An 18583-nucleotide genomic window follows, 5' to 3' on the forward strand; every position below is an offset into this window, starting at 1 on the left:
AGAGCTAATCAATGAATTTGGTAAAGTTGCAGGATACAAAATTAATGCACAGAAATCTCTTGCATTCCTATACATTAATGATGAAAAATCTGAAAGAGAAATTAAGGAAACACTCCCATTTACCACTGCAACAAAAAGAATAAAATATCTAGGAATAAACCTACCTAGGGAGAAAAAAGACCTGTATGCAGAAAACTATAAGACACTGATGAAAGAAATTAAAGATGATACCAACAGATGGAGAGGTATACCATGTTCTTGGATTGGAAGAATCAATATTGTGAAAATGACTATACTACCCAAAGCAATCTACAGATTCAGTGCAATCCCTATCAAATTACCAATGGCATTTTTTACAGAACTAGAACAAAAAATCTTAATTTGTATGGAGACACAAAAGACCCCAAATAGCCAAAGCAATCTTGAGGGGAAAAGACGGAGATGGAGGAATCAGACTCCCTGACTTCAGACTATACTACAAAGTTACAGTAATCAAGACAATATGGTACTGGGACAAAAACAGAAATATAGATCAATGGAACAAGATAGAAAGCCCAGAGATAAACCCATGCACCTATGGTCATCTAATCTATAACAAAGGAGGTAAGGATATACAATGGAGAAAAGACAGTCTCTTCAATAAGTGGTGCTGGGAAAACTGGACAGCTACATGTAAAAGAATGAAATTAGAACACTCCTTAACACCATACACAAAAATTAACTCAAAATGGATTAGAGACCTAAATGTAAGACCGGACACTATAAAATTCTTAGAGGAAAACATAGGAAGAACACTCTTTGACATAAATCACAGCAAGACCTTTTTTGATCCACCTCCTAGAGTAATGGAAATAAAAACAAAAATAAACAAATGGGACCTAATGAAACTTCAAAGCTTTTGCACAGCAAAGGAAACCATAAACAAGAGGAAAAGACAACCCTCAGAATGGGAGAAAATATTTGTCAACGAATCAACAAAGGATTAATCTCCAAAATATATAAACAGCTCATGCAGCTCAATATTAAAAAACAAACAATCCAATCCAAAAATGGGCAGAAGACCTAAATAGACATTTCTCCAAAGAAGACATATAGATGGCCGAGAAGCACATGAAAAGCTGCTCAGCATCACTAATTATTAGAGAAATGCAAATCAAAACTACAATGAGGTATCACCTCACACCAGTCAGAATGGGCATCATCAGAAGATCTACAAACAACAAATGCTGGAGAGGGTGTGGAGAGAAGGGAACCCTCTTGCACTGTTGGTGGGAATGTAAATTGTTACAGCCACTATGGAGAACAGGATGGAGGTTCCTTAAAAAACTAAAAATAGAATTACCACATGATCCAGCAATCCCAGTACTGGGCATATACCCACAGAAAACCATAGTTCAAAAAGACACATGCACCCCAATGTTCATTGCAGCACTATTTACAATAGCTAGGTCATGGAAGCAACCTAAATGCGCATCGACAGACAAATGGATAATGAAGATGTGGTACATATATACAATGGAATATAACTCAGCCATAAAAAGGAACGAAACTTGGTCATTTGTTGAGACGTGGATATATCTAGAGAGTGTCATACAGAGTGAAGTCAGTCAGAAAGAGAATAACAAATATCGTATATTAACGTATGTATGTGGAACCTAGAAAAATGGTATAGATGAACCAGTTTGCAGGGCAGAAATTGAAACACAGATGTAGAGAATAAATGTATGGACACCAAGGGGGGAAAGCCGTGGGGGGATGGGGGTGGTGGTGTGATGAATTGGGCGATTGGGATTGACATGTATACACTTATATGTATGAAACTGATAACTAATAAGAACCTGCTGTATAAAAAAATATAAAATAAAATTTAAAAATTAGAAAAAACAAAAGCAAACCAACGTAGTTGAGATAGCACATAACACAGCAAAGAATCTGAGGCAGCAAGGACACAGTTAAGTTCTTTAGAGCACGTTCATTTATTAAAGTGGCATTACAATATGCTGGGTGTCACACAGTATATTATTTTGCCTAAACAGCTTTACATGCAAATACTTACTGCAGTGAGTCACTGATCTGGTTCTTGGTTGGGCAAAAAATAGTTTCAGTAAAGTCTTTAAAGGAAATCACTTTCTTACAGCATAAATTATGTTCTCAAAACTGTATGTATGACAAAACTTAGTTCTTATACACAGAAATCCTAGCGCTCTCAGTCACACATATGGATAGCCTAGGGGGCTGGTATGAATTAGAGTTCTGCAAGGAAGAAAGCATTTTAACAAATATTAAAAATTCAACTCACATTTAATATATAATTTACCTGACATTGAAAAATGTAGAAAAGGCTGGTGACATTTTTATCAATATTATTTTTGTAGACTTGAAAAATTATTTCATAACACATCTAAATTATAAACCTCAAGAAATCTATTATTGGGTACTAACTAAAACCCCAAACGCAGAAGAGAACATTAACCTTGAGGTTGTGTACTTTTATAAACATATTCTTTAAATTTTAAGAAGAATAAATCTTTGTTAATTTGCACAATCATTGTCTAACTGCATTCTGAACCTAAAGGCAAGATCACTTCAAATTAGTATGTCAAATATTAGTTATTTTCTTAGGTTGGACTGGAATGGGTAACAGAAATATTCTCAAAGAGCCTGAGCTATTAGCATTGTTGAGCTTTTTTCACATCAAAGTGCAGACAGAAAAAGCAACTATTTGTATGGCATATGAGGGTACAGAGGTGCTCACCAGCTACCCTGAATCTAACAAATCAATTCCTCCAGTACACTCATAACACACAGGTTAGGAAGCTGTGCTAAAGACTGACGTGAAGACAGTAGACCTCAGGGAAATATTTCCTGGCATCCATTTACCCACAATCCTGGGGGAGCTGGGATGTGGAAAAGGCAGGAAACTAGATTCACAAACACACAGAGCTGTCTAGCTCCACAACCTCAGTCACCACATCATTAAAATCACCTGATGAAGCTCACAAGGGCACGCATTGATAAAATCTAGACTAAAGCTGTGCAAGAGAACTTTCTGCAATGATGAAAATGTCCTATACTGCCCTGTCCAATATGGTGGCCACTAGCTGCAGGTGGTCACTGAGCACTGAAGGGTGACTAGTGTGACACAAGAGACGAAATTTTTATTTTATTTCATTTTAATTAATTTTAATTTAAATATTAATAGCCACATGTGATTAATGGCTACCATTTAGAGAGTGTAGTTCTAGCCTGACCAACAAAACACAAAGTGGCATTCAAAGAGTTTTCAGTGCCCAGGCTGGTCATGGACCAAAGAGTTCATCAGTCATGTCAAACCGAGAAACGGGAAGGGATGGATCTCTCAGCATAGGCAGAACTTATCTCAACGTCAGTGTCACACTCTGCAGGCCACACCATGAGCATTTACAGAAAGCCTCCCCACCCACACCCACTCTTTCAAAGTATCCTTTTAAGAAACCAACCCAAGAAGGAAAACACTTCCTCTCCTTCAACTCACTGTTGTATAAGAGCAAATATGGGAGAAAGCTAGAAGAACCAACAATCACTTACAGAAAGGTGCTTTCCTAAACTCAAGCAGAACATCACTAAAAAGCAGCTCTTTCCCTCCAACTAGTTTCTGTCACATCCTTTCTACAAATGAAGCAAGATGTCATTCAAATGATAATAAAACAGAGTGGTTTACTGCATTTGCTCTGGAGTCAAACAGACTTGAATTCAAGTATCACCTCCACTGCTCACCAGCTGTGTGACTTTGGGCAAGATAATTAATCACTTCAAGTCTCAATTTCCTTCCATGTAAAACGGCTTAATACAGTACCTTCTTCACAGGATTATACAGATTACACAAACTAGACATAAAGGATTTAACAGAGTAGCTGGCACATAATAAACATTACTTAAATGTTATTTATTACTATTCCATCATTAGTTCACCATCACCATCCTATCTCCTTAACAAAGTAGGTAGAAAAGAAATCTACCTAGGGACTTCCCTGGTGGTCCAGTGGTAAGGAAGCCGCCTTCCAATGCAGGGGACACGGGTTCAATCCCTGGTCGAACCCATTAAGATCCCACATGTCGCGGGGGAAGTAAGTCCACATGCCACAACTACTGAGCCTGCACGCCTCAACTAGAGAGCCTGCATGCCATAAACTACAGAGCCCACGCACTCTGGAGCCAGCGTGCCACAACTAGAGAGAAGCCCGCGCACCACAACGAAAGATCCCACATGCCTCAATGAAGAGCCTGCATGCTGCAACTAAGACCCGACGCAGCAAGAATAAAATCAATAATTTTTTTTAAAAAAGGAAAAAAAGAAATCTACCTAGAACAATGCATATTTTAGATCAAATTCCAATTTTTAAAATATCCATATGTCAAAAGATGATGTTGGAAAAGCAGAAAGGGACAAGTCATGGTGTACCTCAGAAGCCAAGAAAAGCAATTCAAATTATATTCTAAGTACCATTGAGATCTACCACTAGGATATGATATGAGCTGATGTATTTTTTTAAAGATTGCTGAGGCCTCTGTGTGCTTGGCAGAGCATAGAGGGAGGACAAGAGTGGAAGTAAGGAGCCAGTTAAGAGGCTTCAGCAAAAGACAAGGTAAGAGATGGTGGTTACCTCGATTGGAGCTGCAGCAGTAAAGATGGACAAGCAAAGAACATATCCAAACATATTTTGGAGATGGAGCTGACAAGACTAAGCTAATGGTCTAATGTAAGAATTAAGAAAGGGACTTCCCTGGTGGTGCAGTGGTTAAGAATCCACCTGCCAATGCAGGGGACACGGGTTCGAGCCCTGGTCCCGGAAGATCCCACGTGCCACAAGCAACTAAGCCCACGCGCCACAACTACTGAGCCTGTGCTCTAGAGCCCGTGAGCCACAACTACTGAGCCGACATGCCACAACTACTGAAGCGCACGCCTAGAGCCCCTGCTCCGTGACAAGAGAAGCCACCACAATGAGAAGCCCATGCACCACAATGAAGAGTAGCCCCCGCTCACCGCAACTAGAGAAAGCCCACATGCAGCAACGAAGACCCAACGCAGCCAAAAATAAAAAATAAATAAAATTTTAAAAAGATTTGTAATCCCGATTATAAAAAAATAAAATAAATTAAAATAATTTTTAAAAAAGAATTAAGAAAAAAAGAGGAAACAAGGATGAATCCCAGTGCCATTTACTGGGAAAGATAAAGAGGAGAAGCAACTCTGAAGAAGAATAAAAAGGTTTGTTTTGGATCTGCTAAGTTGAAGAATTTTAAGTGGAGATGTGAAGTAAACAATTGTTGGAGTCAAGTTTCAAGGAGAGGTCAGGGCTAGAGATACAAGTTTGGGAGTCATGGGCATCTACACAATGATTCAAAAGGCATACAATTTGATGACATTAGTGGAAATCAGCAAAGAAGACTAGACTGAGGATGCAAGTAAGGTAGAAGGAAACCCAAGAGTGTGGCCCAGAAGCCAAAAAAAGGGTTTCCAGCAGACGGGGTGGTCACTTTCTATCTAACCTTAATGAACGACGAACACTTCTTAATGCTAAACAAAAAGTTTGCAAAGGACAAGAACTATTTCTTATTCATCTTGGCACCTTCTGCTCTAAACACATCAGAAGTTCAACTCACAGTTATTGACTTAATGATTAGTAGGAGGGTCACAAATGCCCCCAAGTGAATGGCATTTGGGCAGCATCTCATCTTCCTCAAGGTATTTCAGTCTGTAGCCAGATTTACCACACAATACCCCTTTCTAATAAATAATGAAAATTCTTGTTTAGTTAATTCTCCAAGATTAATCATCTCAACTATTTTCTCATTGCCATTTCACCAAAAAACAGCATGTCCATCTATCAAATTTAGCAGCAATAAGAACAGTGCTAGACACATAGCAGGTGCTCAATAAATATGAGCTGGATGAATAAATGGACAGGGTAAGAAAGAAAAGGAAAGAGAAACAGTCTCTTATCCTACAGGATAAGAGAGATAAAATGAGACAATAATTCTCTATGGATTTCATTTAACACCATATTTTCCTCAATAATTAAGACTATGAAGGAATAAACTTAATAAACTTAAAGAAATCTATTAAATAGTAAAATCATTAGAGATTTTCATCTGGAAACAATAAATCAATATTTTCTAAGTTCAATTTTTTTTTAATAAATATTTACTCCCAAACCTCTCATATCCCTATAATTAATTCATTTTACACAAAAAGATATGAAATAACCTTCCAAAGCCTAACAGAGGATTCAGGAGCTGGAAGAGAAAAAACATTCCCAAAGACTGTTGGAAAGTAGATTCATTCTACTTTTAGTTCAAAGAATTTTAAAAGAAACCCTGGTACTAACCAATACAGTCACCCTTCCGTACCTGCAGGTTCCACATCCACAGATTCCACCAACCACAGGTTGAAAATATTCAGGAAAATAAAAAAAATTCCAGAAAATCCCAGAAAGCAAAACTTGAATTTGCCATGCAGGCAATTATTTACTTGGCATTTACAGTGTATTAGGTATCATAAATAATCTAGAGATGATTTAAAGTATATGGGAGGATGTGCATAGGTTATAAGCAAGTACTACCCATTTTATATAAAGGACTTGCACATCCATGGATTTGGGTATCCAAGGGGGTCCTGGAACCAATACCCATGGATACCAAAGGAAGACTATTCCCCCATAAAAAGTCGAACATCCAAAAAACAAAAGACAGAAGTGCAGAAGAACTTGACTACTGAGTGAACTTTACCACTTATAATTTTTCTGCTAAGAACTCAGAAATTAAAATTCTGAAATACCTGAGGCACCATAAGCACCGGAATACCGCTGAGACTTTGGACCAGATGGAGAGGTTTCCTTCATACGATCAATCACATTTTCCGAAAGCTGAAAAAGCAACGTCAAAATAAAATCAATTATAAAAGAACAAGAAAGAAAACAGTACAATAGCATCCAAGTAATTCAGCCATCCATATCAATATGTATAACAAATGCCCTGAAGAAATTAGACTAAATCTAATAGCTATAACACTAAAAGCAAATAAGAACGGTTTTAAGATTTCAAGATGCACCCCACAGCACTACTTCATTTCTTCTAATGCACTGCTAATTGCTCATTATAAATAACTCTTTTCCTCATTTTATACTGTGCACTAAATTGTAATCTCTGAGAAAATGTAAGCCATCAGAACTCCTTCGACTTTCCTCCCCCCTCCTACAAATTAAGCTTGCAGCAGGCCTTAACTCCTTCTTTCTCTCCAGCCCCAAATGAAATGGTGTCCCTCCCTCCCTCCCGTTCAAGGTTAACCACAAACAATCCCTCTTTCAACAGATTTCATTATGTACCAACTTTGTGCCAGCCAACTATGGGTGGCTGAAGTCATCAAGGTGCTTAAAGTCAAGAAGAGACAATCATCATGCATTTAAATATAATGTGAAGGATGTTACTTAAGTCAGTTGGCCTGTAATGGAAGGACAGACAGCACAATGGGCAGATGGGCAGGGCATCTAGACAGGCTGTGGGAGTGGGGTTGAGCAGGGGGCTGAGAAGGATGAAGAGTACTTAGAAAGAGAAGGAGTAGGGTAAGAGTACTCTAAGAAGACAGTACTGCATGAAGCTACAGTTAAGCAGCAGGGCTTATCAGCACAGCAAGGGGAAATATCAAGCAGGCAGCTGGCAACAGGGCGGAGGCTCCGAGGAACACTCAGGCTAGGAGACTTGAGAGTCATCGTCCCACAACCCCCCCCTCAACTTATCATATCATCCTTTTTTATTTTCTTTACAGCACTCACCACTATCTGATTCTTTCTTGTTTATTGCCTGCCTTTCTCACTAGAAAGAAAGCTCCAGGAAAGCATGGATTTGGCTGTCCTGTCTAGTATTATATCCCCAGAGCCTCAATAAGCCTGGTTAAATGAGTGAATGGTTAAATAAATGAAACTATATGAATGAATAAAAGAATGGCTGAAGCAGGAAGCTGAGGAGGGGGCTCAGTGAAAGGGAAGGTGGAGAGGGAAATAAGATTCTAGATTTTGAAGACTCTTAGTAAATCCTTCAAGTTAGGGAGTTGAACTAGATCCTGAGGACGGCTGGGCACTACTGAAGGATTTTAAGCAGGGTAATGACACAATCAGACTTGCATTTTAGAAAGATCACTCTAGCTACAGTGTGGAGAACAGACTGGAGGGGGACAAGAAAAGAAGCAAGAGGACCCCTGAAGGACGCTAAAGGACCAATTAAGAAGCTATTAAGCATATGTCCACACAAAGACTTGCCTGGGAATGTGCAGAGCAGCATTACTCAAAATAGCAAACAAATACCCATCTTCCAGTGAATGGATAAACAAAACATATATCCATACAATGGACTACAATTCATCAATAAAAAGAACTTAAGTTCTGATAGATGCTTCTATATGGATAGACCCAAAAAACAACTAAGTAAAGGAAGCCAGACACAGAAGGCCACATATTGTATAATTCTATTTACATGAAATGCCCAGAAAAGGTAACTCTATACAGACAGAAAATAGATTAAGTGGTTGCCTAAGGCTAGGATAAGAATGGAGATTAACTAGAAATGGACATGAAGATTTTATTGGGATGATGAAAATGTTCTAGAACTGGACTGTGGTGATGGTTGCACAATTCTGCAAATTTATTAGAAAGCGCTGTACACAGAAAGCAGGTGAATTTTACATGTAAATTACAACACAATAAAGTTGTTTTTAAAAAATAAAAAATAAAAAATATGTTCCTGGGCTTCCCTGGTGGCGCAGTGATTGAGAATCTGCCTGCCAATGCAGGGGACACGGGTTCGAGCCCTGGTCTGGGAAGATCCCACATGCCACGGAGCGACTAGGCCCGTGAGCCACAACTGCTGAGCCTGCGCATCTGGAGCCTGTGCTCCGCAACAATAGAGGCCACAATAGTGAGAGGCCCGCGCATCGCGATGAAGAGTGGCCCCCGCTTGCCGCAACTAGAGAAAGCCCTCGCACAGAAACGAAGACCCAACACAGCCAAAAATAAATAAATTTTTAAAAAAAAAACATGTTCCAGGGAGAACACATTCAAAAGATATTTAGGATTCAAAATGGCTAACCTTCACTGAGTGCTTATTATGTGCCAGGCACTTACACTAAACTAAGCACTTGACCCATTTAATCCTTCACAATCCTGACATACTTTTATTACCTCCATTGTATAGGTGAGGAAACTGAAGCAAAGCCAGATTAAATAATTTGCACTGGATCTTACAAGTTGTCAGCAATGCAGCCAGGATTCAAACCCAGGAAGCCTGAGTGTCAAGGTCATAGTCAGCTGTCCCCTTCACTGCCAGATTCATTGTCTGACTAGATGAGGGCGAAGCAGAAATCATCAAGAAGGTTTCCAGGTCAAGTAATGGGGTGATCCGCCTCCCACATCCTCAAGAACCTTCTTCCAGTTTCCACTTCCTTAACACACCACTATCTGGCTTGTAACCCCATACAGCAGATAAAGTGTTCCATTAAAGTCACCACTGATCAAATAAATAACCTTCTATATTTATGTTTATATAAATAAATATCTTTTATATTTATACTTATAAAGCACCTAATTTATATGACTTCCCTTTGGTCACTCCCCTCTTCCGAAAACCCCTCCCCTGCTTTTCCAACATCCCTTCCTGCTTGTCCTAGGGATCTGGGTGAGTCTTATCTCTTCTGCAGGCTTCCCCTCCCCTTAAATGCTAGAGGTCCCAACATTCTGTTCCTTGCCTTGATTTTCTTCTCACTCTACATGCTCTTGTTGGTACTCTCATTCACTCCCTTGATTTTTTAACTGCTGTTGATTAATGAATGAATTCTAAACCATTATCTCCAGCCCAAGAGCTGTATCCTGAAAGCCAGACCTAAACACTTAATTGCCTAATGGACACCTCCCCTGGAACAGACCACAAGCGCCTCAAACCCAACACATAACAAGCTGGATTCACGTTTGCCAAAAATCCCTTCTTCCTCTTGCTTTCCTTATCTCATTAATGACACCACCTCCATCCAGCTTCTAAATCAAAACATAGGACTTCTTGACTCTTCTCTCTTATTCTCTTAGCCATGACTTCCTCAACTCCTAAACATTTAACGAATTCATCATCTCTTCTCGCATCCCATTTCCCCTGCCCTAATTCATGGCACCATCAATATTCCTCCTAAAATGCAAGTCTGATTATGGTAATTCCCATTTCAAATCCTTCAATAGCTACCACTGTTGACAAGAAAGTCCAGATTCTTTTGTGTGGCGTTCAAGACTTCCTCTTCATTTGGTTATGGCCTAACTCTCCAACCTCAGCTTCCATAGCTTTTCCCCCAAGACTTCATACCCTGTTCTCCACCCACACTGGCTACTTGTTGCCATCTCTTTGCCTTTATACATGGCTACACTGCCTTCTCCCTGGGCCCCTTGGGAGAGAACTGCCTTTCAAAATTCAGTTCAAACATCCTAAAGCCATTTCATTCCAATTCTGCTTACCCAATGCGACCCTTCTTGTGCCCCACGGGTACCTTGCGCAAATTTCCAGTGCAGTGCTCCAGTGACAGAACCAGCATCTGCCTTTCTGCAAAACTGTGAGCTCCTGTATGTTAGTGAGTCATTCAACAAGGTTTACTAGGCCAAGCACTAACTGAGGCCCTTGCGAGACATCAGTGAACAACAAAGTTTGTACCTGAACTGTTACGTACATCTCAGGACCCAAACCAGAATGGAGGTGAGACAGTAAAGGGAAAGTCCACAGCTCAAAAGTTGTGACCTTTGAAGGAAAAAACCATGACTCCTTTCTTGGAAGAGAAGTGGAATTTAGGAAGGAGAGTGCCAAGGGACTTTGCTTTTCTAACAACTGACAGCCACTGAGACTGTTGCTGCAACTCATCTACAAAGCTGAGCTACATCTTAGGAAAAACCCCTAAGACTGACTGCAATACTCTCGATTCACAAGTGAGAAAAAAGAGGTCCTGAGTAACATCCAGCTGCTGGTAGCATCAGACAGCAACCAGTAACCCCCATTCTCTAGTCCAGTGCCTTCTCCACTATTAAATAATACACTCCTTAATCACACACAATAAAGTAAAAATGTATCACTTCCTCTTAAGGAAATAAAATGAGCCTTATTAAGTTTTAGAATCTTAAAACTATTTTAACTGATATATAATTTATATAAAGTTTACTCAATATATAAGGTAATATACTGCATAATATATATATATATTTTTTTGCATAATATATATTTAATGTACCATATTAACATAGTATGCTGTAATGTAAATATATATATTTTATATTACATATGATATATACTATGTATTATATCATATAATACATATGTTACATATGTAATATAATTTACGTGTTTAAAGCTAATATATATAAAGCTAATTTGACATATATAATTTCATATGTTACAAGAAGCTGGCCCAGAATAGAGCAAGCAGCCCTGGTCACCTACTAGCTATATAACCCTCAGTGGGCCTCACTTTCCTCATCTGAAAACAGTGAAAATAACACCTACCACTGGAGTTACAGCGGAAGGATTCCAAGATGCACTGCAGACTATAACATGCTACACAAATACCTGGTAGAGTTATTACTAATACAACTCCAGCCATTAGGTCTTCAACAGGTCATTCATCTCGGTTCACATTCATCAGCTCCGCCCAAGTTTGTAATGAGCTCCTTCTCTATGTGGTGTATGAAGACAAGGCCTACAGCTATTGCCAGAAGCAGCTGCATTAAGTCCTGGTCGGAGTATATACGGTGCCCGTTTATCCCTCTCTATGCTCTTTGCATAGTAAAAGTACAAGTCTCTTTCAATATAAACATTAATTATTTCTTATTTCATTGTTAACTTTTTATTTGTCTGGCTTACCTGATGCTTCAAAACTTGCTACTTAATGTCAAATTCAATCAATTCAAAACATTTCCCAATAAGGTCTTTGGTTATACCTCAGTAAATTGATAAGCATGTCATCCAAGGGAACACAACTCATTAAGTTGATAAACACGTTGCAGAGTTGCCTTGAGAGTCAACCTCTCTTTTTTGTCCTTAGAATCGTTCACACGTGTATTCTCAGGCCCTTCCAAAGGAGCACCCATGGAAGCCTGCAGTTGCATCTCTGCTTACTCAAGCATGATCTACCCTCTCCCCAGTCCAGTCACAACTATGCTGACAAGAGGCAATAGCTGGGCTATACTTTGTATCTCAAGCTGATACTCACTGAGCTGACCTCCCAGTTGCAGTAATAAGTTCAGGCCTGCACTCTCACCTGATCTCCTCTGTGAAATGGGGGACTCGCTTGTGAAGCAGCTGACAAGATTTAGAGATGCTGGCCTGCGTTATACACACAATATGTAGGTGGAGAACAACTCTTCTTTGTGATGCAACCTGACCCCGAAAAGGGTCAAAGGTAAAACATAAGCTTCTGCAAGAGCCGGACAAGCAGCCTCTGTATAAGCAGCAACTTCTTTAGGAAACATCTTTCCTTAAACAGGGTACCTCTTTCAGAAAATCTTTTTTCCTATTTAAAGATCTATACCTACTATACCTGGTTTCCAGACATCTCTGGAATCTCCACCAAGGCAAATACCAAGTGCAATTTACAGAAATTATTTGTAGCAAAGAAACACACACATTAATGCTAGAATTATGCCCTGGGGTCCATGGATTCAGGAGTCTATGGATTAATTCCTCAACTGTATGCAAAATTTTCTGCTTATTGCATTATTTTGGGTAGAGTCCGTAGCCTACAGATTTACAATAGTCTGTGAACTAAAAGTTAAGAACCACTGTTCTAATATAAGGGAGAACCAAAAGAAGAGGGCCTGCCAGCAGAGCTGAATTCAGTTCAGACTTTGATTATCCACCCTATTCTCTACTGCTCCTGAAGACAAATTTAAGTAAATGGGACTTGCCAATTTTCAGTCTGTACTACACCCCACACCAACACATGCCCCAGAGAAGAGGAAAAGGTTGTGTAATCTTCTATAGTCTTCCCAACCACCTTGGTTGGTCTTATCTAAAATCAGCACAAGTACACCACTCAACAACCCAGAATCTAGTATTTTCTCAGAAACAAGAGACTGCGTGAGATGGACAATGATTAAGTATTCCTACTGCCAAGGAACAGAGTAAAAGGAGGAAGAGAACTCCTTTTTAAGTTGCCCCTCTCCAAGAGGTCGAGATAGGAACCACATGAGACGGAAACAAATCAGACCCTCACCTCCATAATAGGTTTTCTTCAACTTCTTCCAGGTGTTTCTTATCAAACTGATTAAAGGACTCAGACCCACTTTTCTCACTTGGTCCTCTTTCCATGTAACATAGGTCATTTTCTTTTCATCTACCATTTCAACACAAAGGCTTCAAAAACTGCCACTATTATTTGGAAGACATTACTCCCAAATACTTACTTTTAAGGGGGACTATTCTATACTATCATATACACATGTATAATTTTTAGCTTATGTCTGTAGTTTACCACTTGTGTTCTTTGCATTTGTTATTAGTGGAAAACATGAACTTCTACCATCTGTATGAAAATCCTAGAAAGCTTATCATGGTAAATATATATGCAAGAGATTCATGGAACCTAAAGTGGAAAGGGACCGGTCAACTACTCCAACACTGTTCCTCAGGACTCCCAACGACTGAGGATTTGTAGCCTCTGTTAATGGACCCTCTCCAGGATCCTCAGCCAAATCCCACATGAAATAACCTCTTCATTTAGGGGCTCTCAATTGCTAATACTTCCCAAAGCACAGGTTGTGTTCCACATAAGTATCCTTGCTACCATAACTGGCTCCTGTGAACTTCAGCTTGCAACTTCAAGGCCAGTTGCAGAGATTAGTTTATGCCTGGAAAGCATGATAAATATTACTTTGAAAATGATACTTATCGAAGTTGACATTTGCTCTGGAAGAGTTCACTCACAGCTTTGATGTTTCAGATAAACTTGTGAAAGACTGAGTGGAAGGCACACTTCCCAAGCAGGCACAACAGGTGCTCAGAAAAATCCTATTAAGCACATGTAATATGAGTAACCAAAATGCTTGGTCTTTCCATCACAAGAAATTTATTTTAGACTTGGGAGAGGAGGGCAAGGCAAGAGGGTGGCCTTTCATCCAACCCATGAGTTCAAAGTTGGAATCAGGTGTAAGAATACAGGTTATTTTATGGAAGGGGGGAGGGGGAGCTGTTGACTGCTGAAGATAAGGGAAAAGAGAGAACCAGGACCCAATAAATACCATGAAAATAACACCTGGTAAGTGAGAAGAAGCTTTAAACTAAACATTGTAAGTCCTTTAATTGCTAACTGCTGAGGATCTCAGCAAGAAAAATCTGGAAAAATGTGATTAATAAATGCGGCCTAGTTACTGAAAACCTTATGTTGTTTACTCAGTATTACCCCTTGTATATTAAGATAAATGAAGATGAAATTACTACCCTTATCAGTGGAACACAAAATTGGTTTTCCAGCAGCGAATGAGTCTGCTGCATTGTTGGCACACTTTTTTTTTTTTAATTAAAGCTTTATTGTTATGAAAAAAGGTAACCACAGGTGATATGGTCGCAGTGGTCCAAAAGGAAATGCTCTACACAAAGAAGCAGGAGGCCTGGAAAAGTGGTGTACACAGAAGTAAGGGAAAAGTATAAAAGAAATAGGAGTTATTCTCTTAATGAGAAACTAACAAAAGGGGTCCAAAGAGGGCAAATTTGGTAAAGCCAAAAACCAGCAGAGAGAAACACATGTAGTGTGTTTAGGTGTTACTGTTAAGGTGAACACATTTTCTTTTAATTTTTATTGTAGTTGATTTACCATGTTGTGTTAATTTCTGCTGTACAGCAAAGTGAATCAGTTATACATAAACATATATCCACTCTTTTTTTTTTTTAGATTCTTTTCCCATATAGGCCATTACAGAGTATGAGTAGAGTTCCCTGTGCTATAAGCAGGTTCTTGTTATCTATTTTATATATAGTAGTGTGTATATGTGGCACACTCTTATTCTTATGAGTGATGGCATAAATGTTAGACAACTGGGCATATCTGGACTGTCTTCCTCAGCCAAGCTGAACTAACCTATCTGCAATTCAACACTGAAGTGTGGGCTTCATCAGCACCATGTTTCAATCAACTGAGCTAAAAACACTGGCTCAACTCATGACACTGAGACTTCCCCTCAGGAGAAACAAGAGGACTGTTTCAAGCTAAGAAAAATATAAAGATCAGCTTAAAAACATCTAGAAAACACGTAGACAAAAAATCACACAGGCAATCAGTTGCAGAACCCAGGAGTCCCATTCCCCAGTCTACATCCCTTTAGGTACACAATATGTGTACCTCTTATTTTTACCCATTATTTTCAGTTCATGTAAGGTTAAGTATTCATCCCCGTGATCAGCTCCAAGAACTGCTACTACTCATATGAGTAGTAAACACCATCAAAGTACCAGGCACTGTGCTGCACGCTTACATCACATCAAATTCTCAAAAGCAGTGCTTGATACAGAAGTATTACAAGTATGTTGCATTATCCAGATATACTGAACAGGGAAACACAATCAAAGTGACTTGTCCAGGGCCACACAGCTAATGAGAGGCAGAGATAGGACCAAACTAAGGTCTGCCTAGTTCCAAAGCATATGCTCTTTCCACTATAGTCCCCAGCACTTCAAAGAATCTTAGAACATTAGATGTGGAAGGAACCCTATCATTTCAATAGCAGCTGCATTTTATTAAAAATCTACAGTGTGCCACGTGCTTTAAATACCTTACCTCATCTTCTTACCACAATCAAGAGATGATATTCCCCTTTAGGGATAAGGAAATATAATCAGAGAAGTGACCTGTCCAAGGCTGCAGACTAGGAAATGCCTAATCTGAGATTTAACTGAGGTCAGTTTAACTCCAAATTGATGTTCTTTTGACCATGACCTCAAAGAAATCAGAATGACCCCTCAGTACTCAACAATTCAACAGCGTGCTATTTTTAGGGGAAAGTGCAACAGGCTGAGCATGGCTACAAGAAACAGTGCCACTAGACTCACAGAATTTCAGAATCTCAGAGGTGTACTCAAGCCCCATCATTTTGCAGGTGAGAAAACTGAAGCTCAGAGAGAGAAAATCATCCTTGAAAAAGGATTTGAAGCAACAGGGAGAACATTGCAAGGGCATTCCAGGTGAAGGGCATGAACTGAAAAAAAGCAAAGCACAGAGGTCAAAATGAGCATGGTGCGTGCTTGAATTATACCAATATAAAATGTACTCTATGAGAAAGAAAAAAATAAAAGAATAATTCCACCAAATTGAGTGGCCAAAGGACATAGCTTCTTTTCTTATAAAGTTTTTTTAAAAGGGTTTTTCAGACAATCTCTCCGTTTAATCTAATATCAAGCCCTCTTCATACTTACTCTTATTTAACCTTATCTAATACTTGATATGAATCTCTGCTGTGGCCCAATTCCCTTTTAATTTTGTTTGCTGTCATCACTGTGCCTGTACTAGAGCATGAGAACATGGATTTATACATTTTTCTAGACAATGTCTTCTCACCCAAAACTTATTTTGCTTCTTCTTACTTTTATTTCTTTTTCACCCTCCGGTGTGGAACACTCAAAGCCCCTAAAGGCAAGATTAAACAAATCTCTGCATAAAACTCAGAGTTTACAGAAATTTTTATTTTACTTTAAAGAGTACCAACTAAACCTCAAAAATGCAAAGAATGCAGCCTCAGACATTTCATTACAAAATGTGGTACTACCATTACTTAATATGATATAAGGAAATGCTGGTCACAGGTCACAGACCCAAAACTGAGTTCAACAGTCTGATTTTCTATAAAGAAAACTTACAATAAATTTTTCTCAAGGTAACAGTTGCAAAGTAAAAGTTTTTAAACACTTTAAAAATTTAAGAAGTTTTAATTCCTAGTAACCAATGCTAAAGATAATTTACACATTTAGCTTACTTATGCTGGTTGTGTAATAACAAAGGAAGGAAAATAGTATAAAACTTTCTGAGGTCAAATTGTTTTATTGACTAGGATCAGGCATCATACTTCCAAAAATGTGAGGCTCCAAATTCAGGTGCAGCGGAGAGTGTGTTTATGAAATTAGTGCTGGTATGCTGACACCCTAGAGAAAAATCAAGTTTTCAGTTAATGTATCAAGCATATTCAGGGGGCATTTAAAAATTCTCTCCAATGTCTTGGACAGAACAAAGTGTACTACTCCTAGTGGTACGAAAACTTGCAATCTTATCTCAAGTCCTATCAGGCTGGCAGACACTAGTCTTGAAGTCACTGGGCCTAGTCCAAAACTTAGGCAAAGCAGGCCACAGAGGAGGGGTCTGGAAAAGACAAGACGTCAAGTGAAAGAAAAGTGAAGGAGGGAGAACGAGAAGTCACCCGAGGCAGGGCCGAAAAGTGTGTGTGTGTGTGTCGGGGGAATGGGTGCTGTCAGTGGGAGAGTACTAAACAACAGAGTAGATAAAGGGTTCCTTAAAAGGCCAGTTCATCCTGAGAGAGGCCTTGTGGGCAGTGCAAAAGCAGGCTTTGGATCCTGAACCCAGGAGAAGACAGACAAGCCCCATTTCACAGATGGGTACAGTGAGGAAGGGGTTTCAAATAAAGTCCCACAACTACTGAGCAATACAGTCTAGACTGGACTGTGAGCCCTTGGAGGGTCTAAAGCAACCTGGCATCCGCCAGCCGCCCCAGCACGGTGCTCAGCACTTGGCCCACAACCAGCAAATATCTCTGAATGGATGTCCCACGTCTTGAAAAACTTCAAACTTCTTTGCAAAAAACTCTGCTTTGGGCCGGACAACACTGAGGTGCCGGACGGAGGAAACCAGGCTGAGCGGAACCCGGAAAGGCCAGAGGTTTAGGGTCCGAGTCCGAGTGCTGGCCCTCCGCCCGCCCACTGTCACTCACCCGGATGCCCTTCACCACGGTGATGTTCTCATTCTCGTCCGCCTCGAAAGTGACCCGGCGGGTGCTGGCCGTCCCGCCCATGGCTTCTGCTTCTGCCCCCGCAGACACCTAGCGCGGACCCACAAGCACCACAGGCCCCACGCGCACACAAGCGCGTGGACACGCCCGGACTCTAGCCCTGCACAGCGGGAGCAAGGCCACGACCCCTCGAAGCAAGAAGCCGCCGGTCGCGAGCTCCCGCCTCCTCCGGTCACGCGCCACAACAAAAATGCCTCCGATTGGTCGAGATACTAACGGCCCGCCTCTCCTCGGGAGGGGCGCTCGGATTGGTTGGCGCGGACCCGGATGCTATGGCAACAGGTGGTTCCTGACAAGGTTCCCGGAGCCCACTGGGTATATTGGGAATTGTAGTCTTGATCTGGTACGATGGGTGCAGGGACTTTTTCGTCCTTACACCGTGAGTGCCGGAGGAGCATCGCCTTCTGGGAGTTGTGATCTTGACTGCAGAAACGGCATCTAACTGGGCAACTTTCACGGAAGTTCATTCATCTGACAAAGCACGCTTTGAGGATAGTATTTTAGAAGTTTAGGCCAGCGAG

The 18583-nt window shown here is 40.2% G+C and overlaps 1 protein-coding gene across 1 annotated transcript in view; it reads right to left on the bottom strand.

The window, feature by feature from the left end:
* CHCHD3 (coiled-coil-helix-coiled-coil-helix domain containing 3) overlaps positions 1-18233 on the bottom strand; it is a 278061-nt gene extending 259828 nt beyond the window's left edge. Inside the window, exons 1-2 of the mRNA XM_082399255.1 lie at positions 17985-18233; positions 6821-6908 (exon numbers count right to left, since the gene is read on the bottom strand). Coding sequence (XP_082255381.1) covers positions 6821-6908; positions 17985-18065 — 169 coding nt within the window. The 5' untranslated portion in view covers positions 18066-18233. The remainder of the gene's footprint in view (positions 1-6820; positions 6909-17984) is intronic.
* Positions 18234-18583: the final 350 nt, after the last annotated feature.

Source organism: Balaenoptera borealis (genome assembly GCF_965194805.1).
Source record: "Balaenoptera borealis genome assembly, chromosome: 7".
NCBI classification, from domain to species: Eukaryota; Metazoa; Chordata; class Mammalia; order Artiodactyla; family Balaenopteridae; genus Balaenoptera; species Balaenoptera borealis.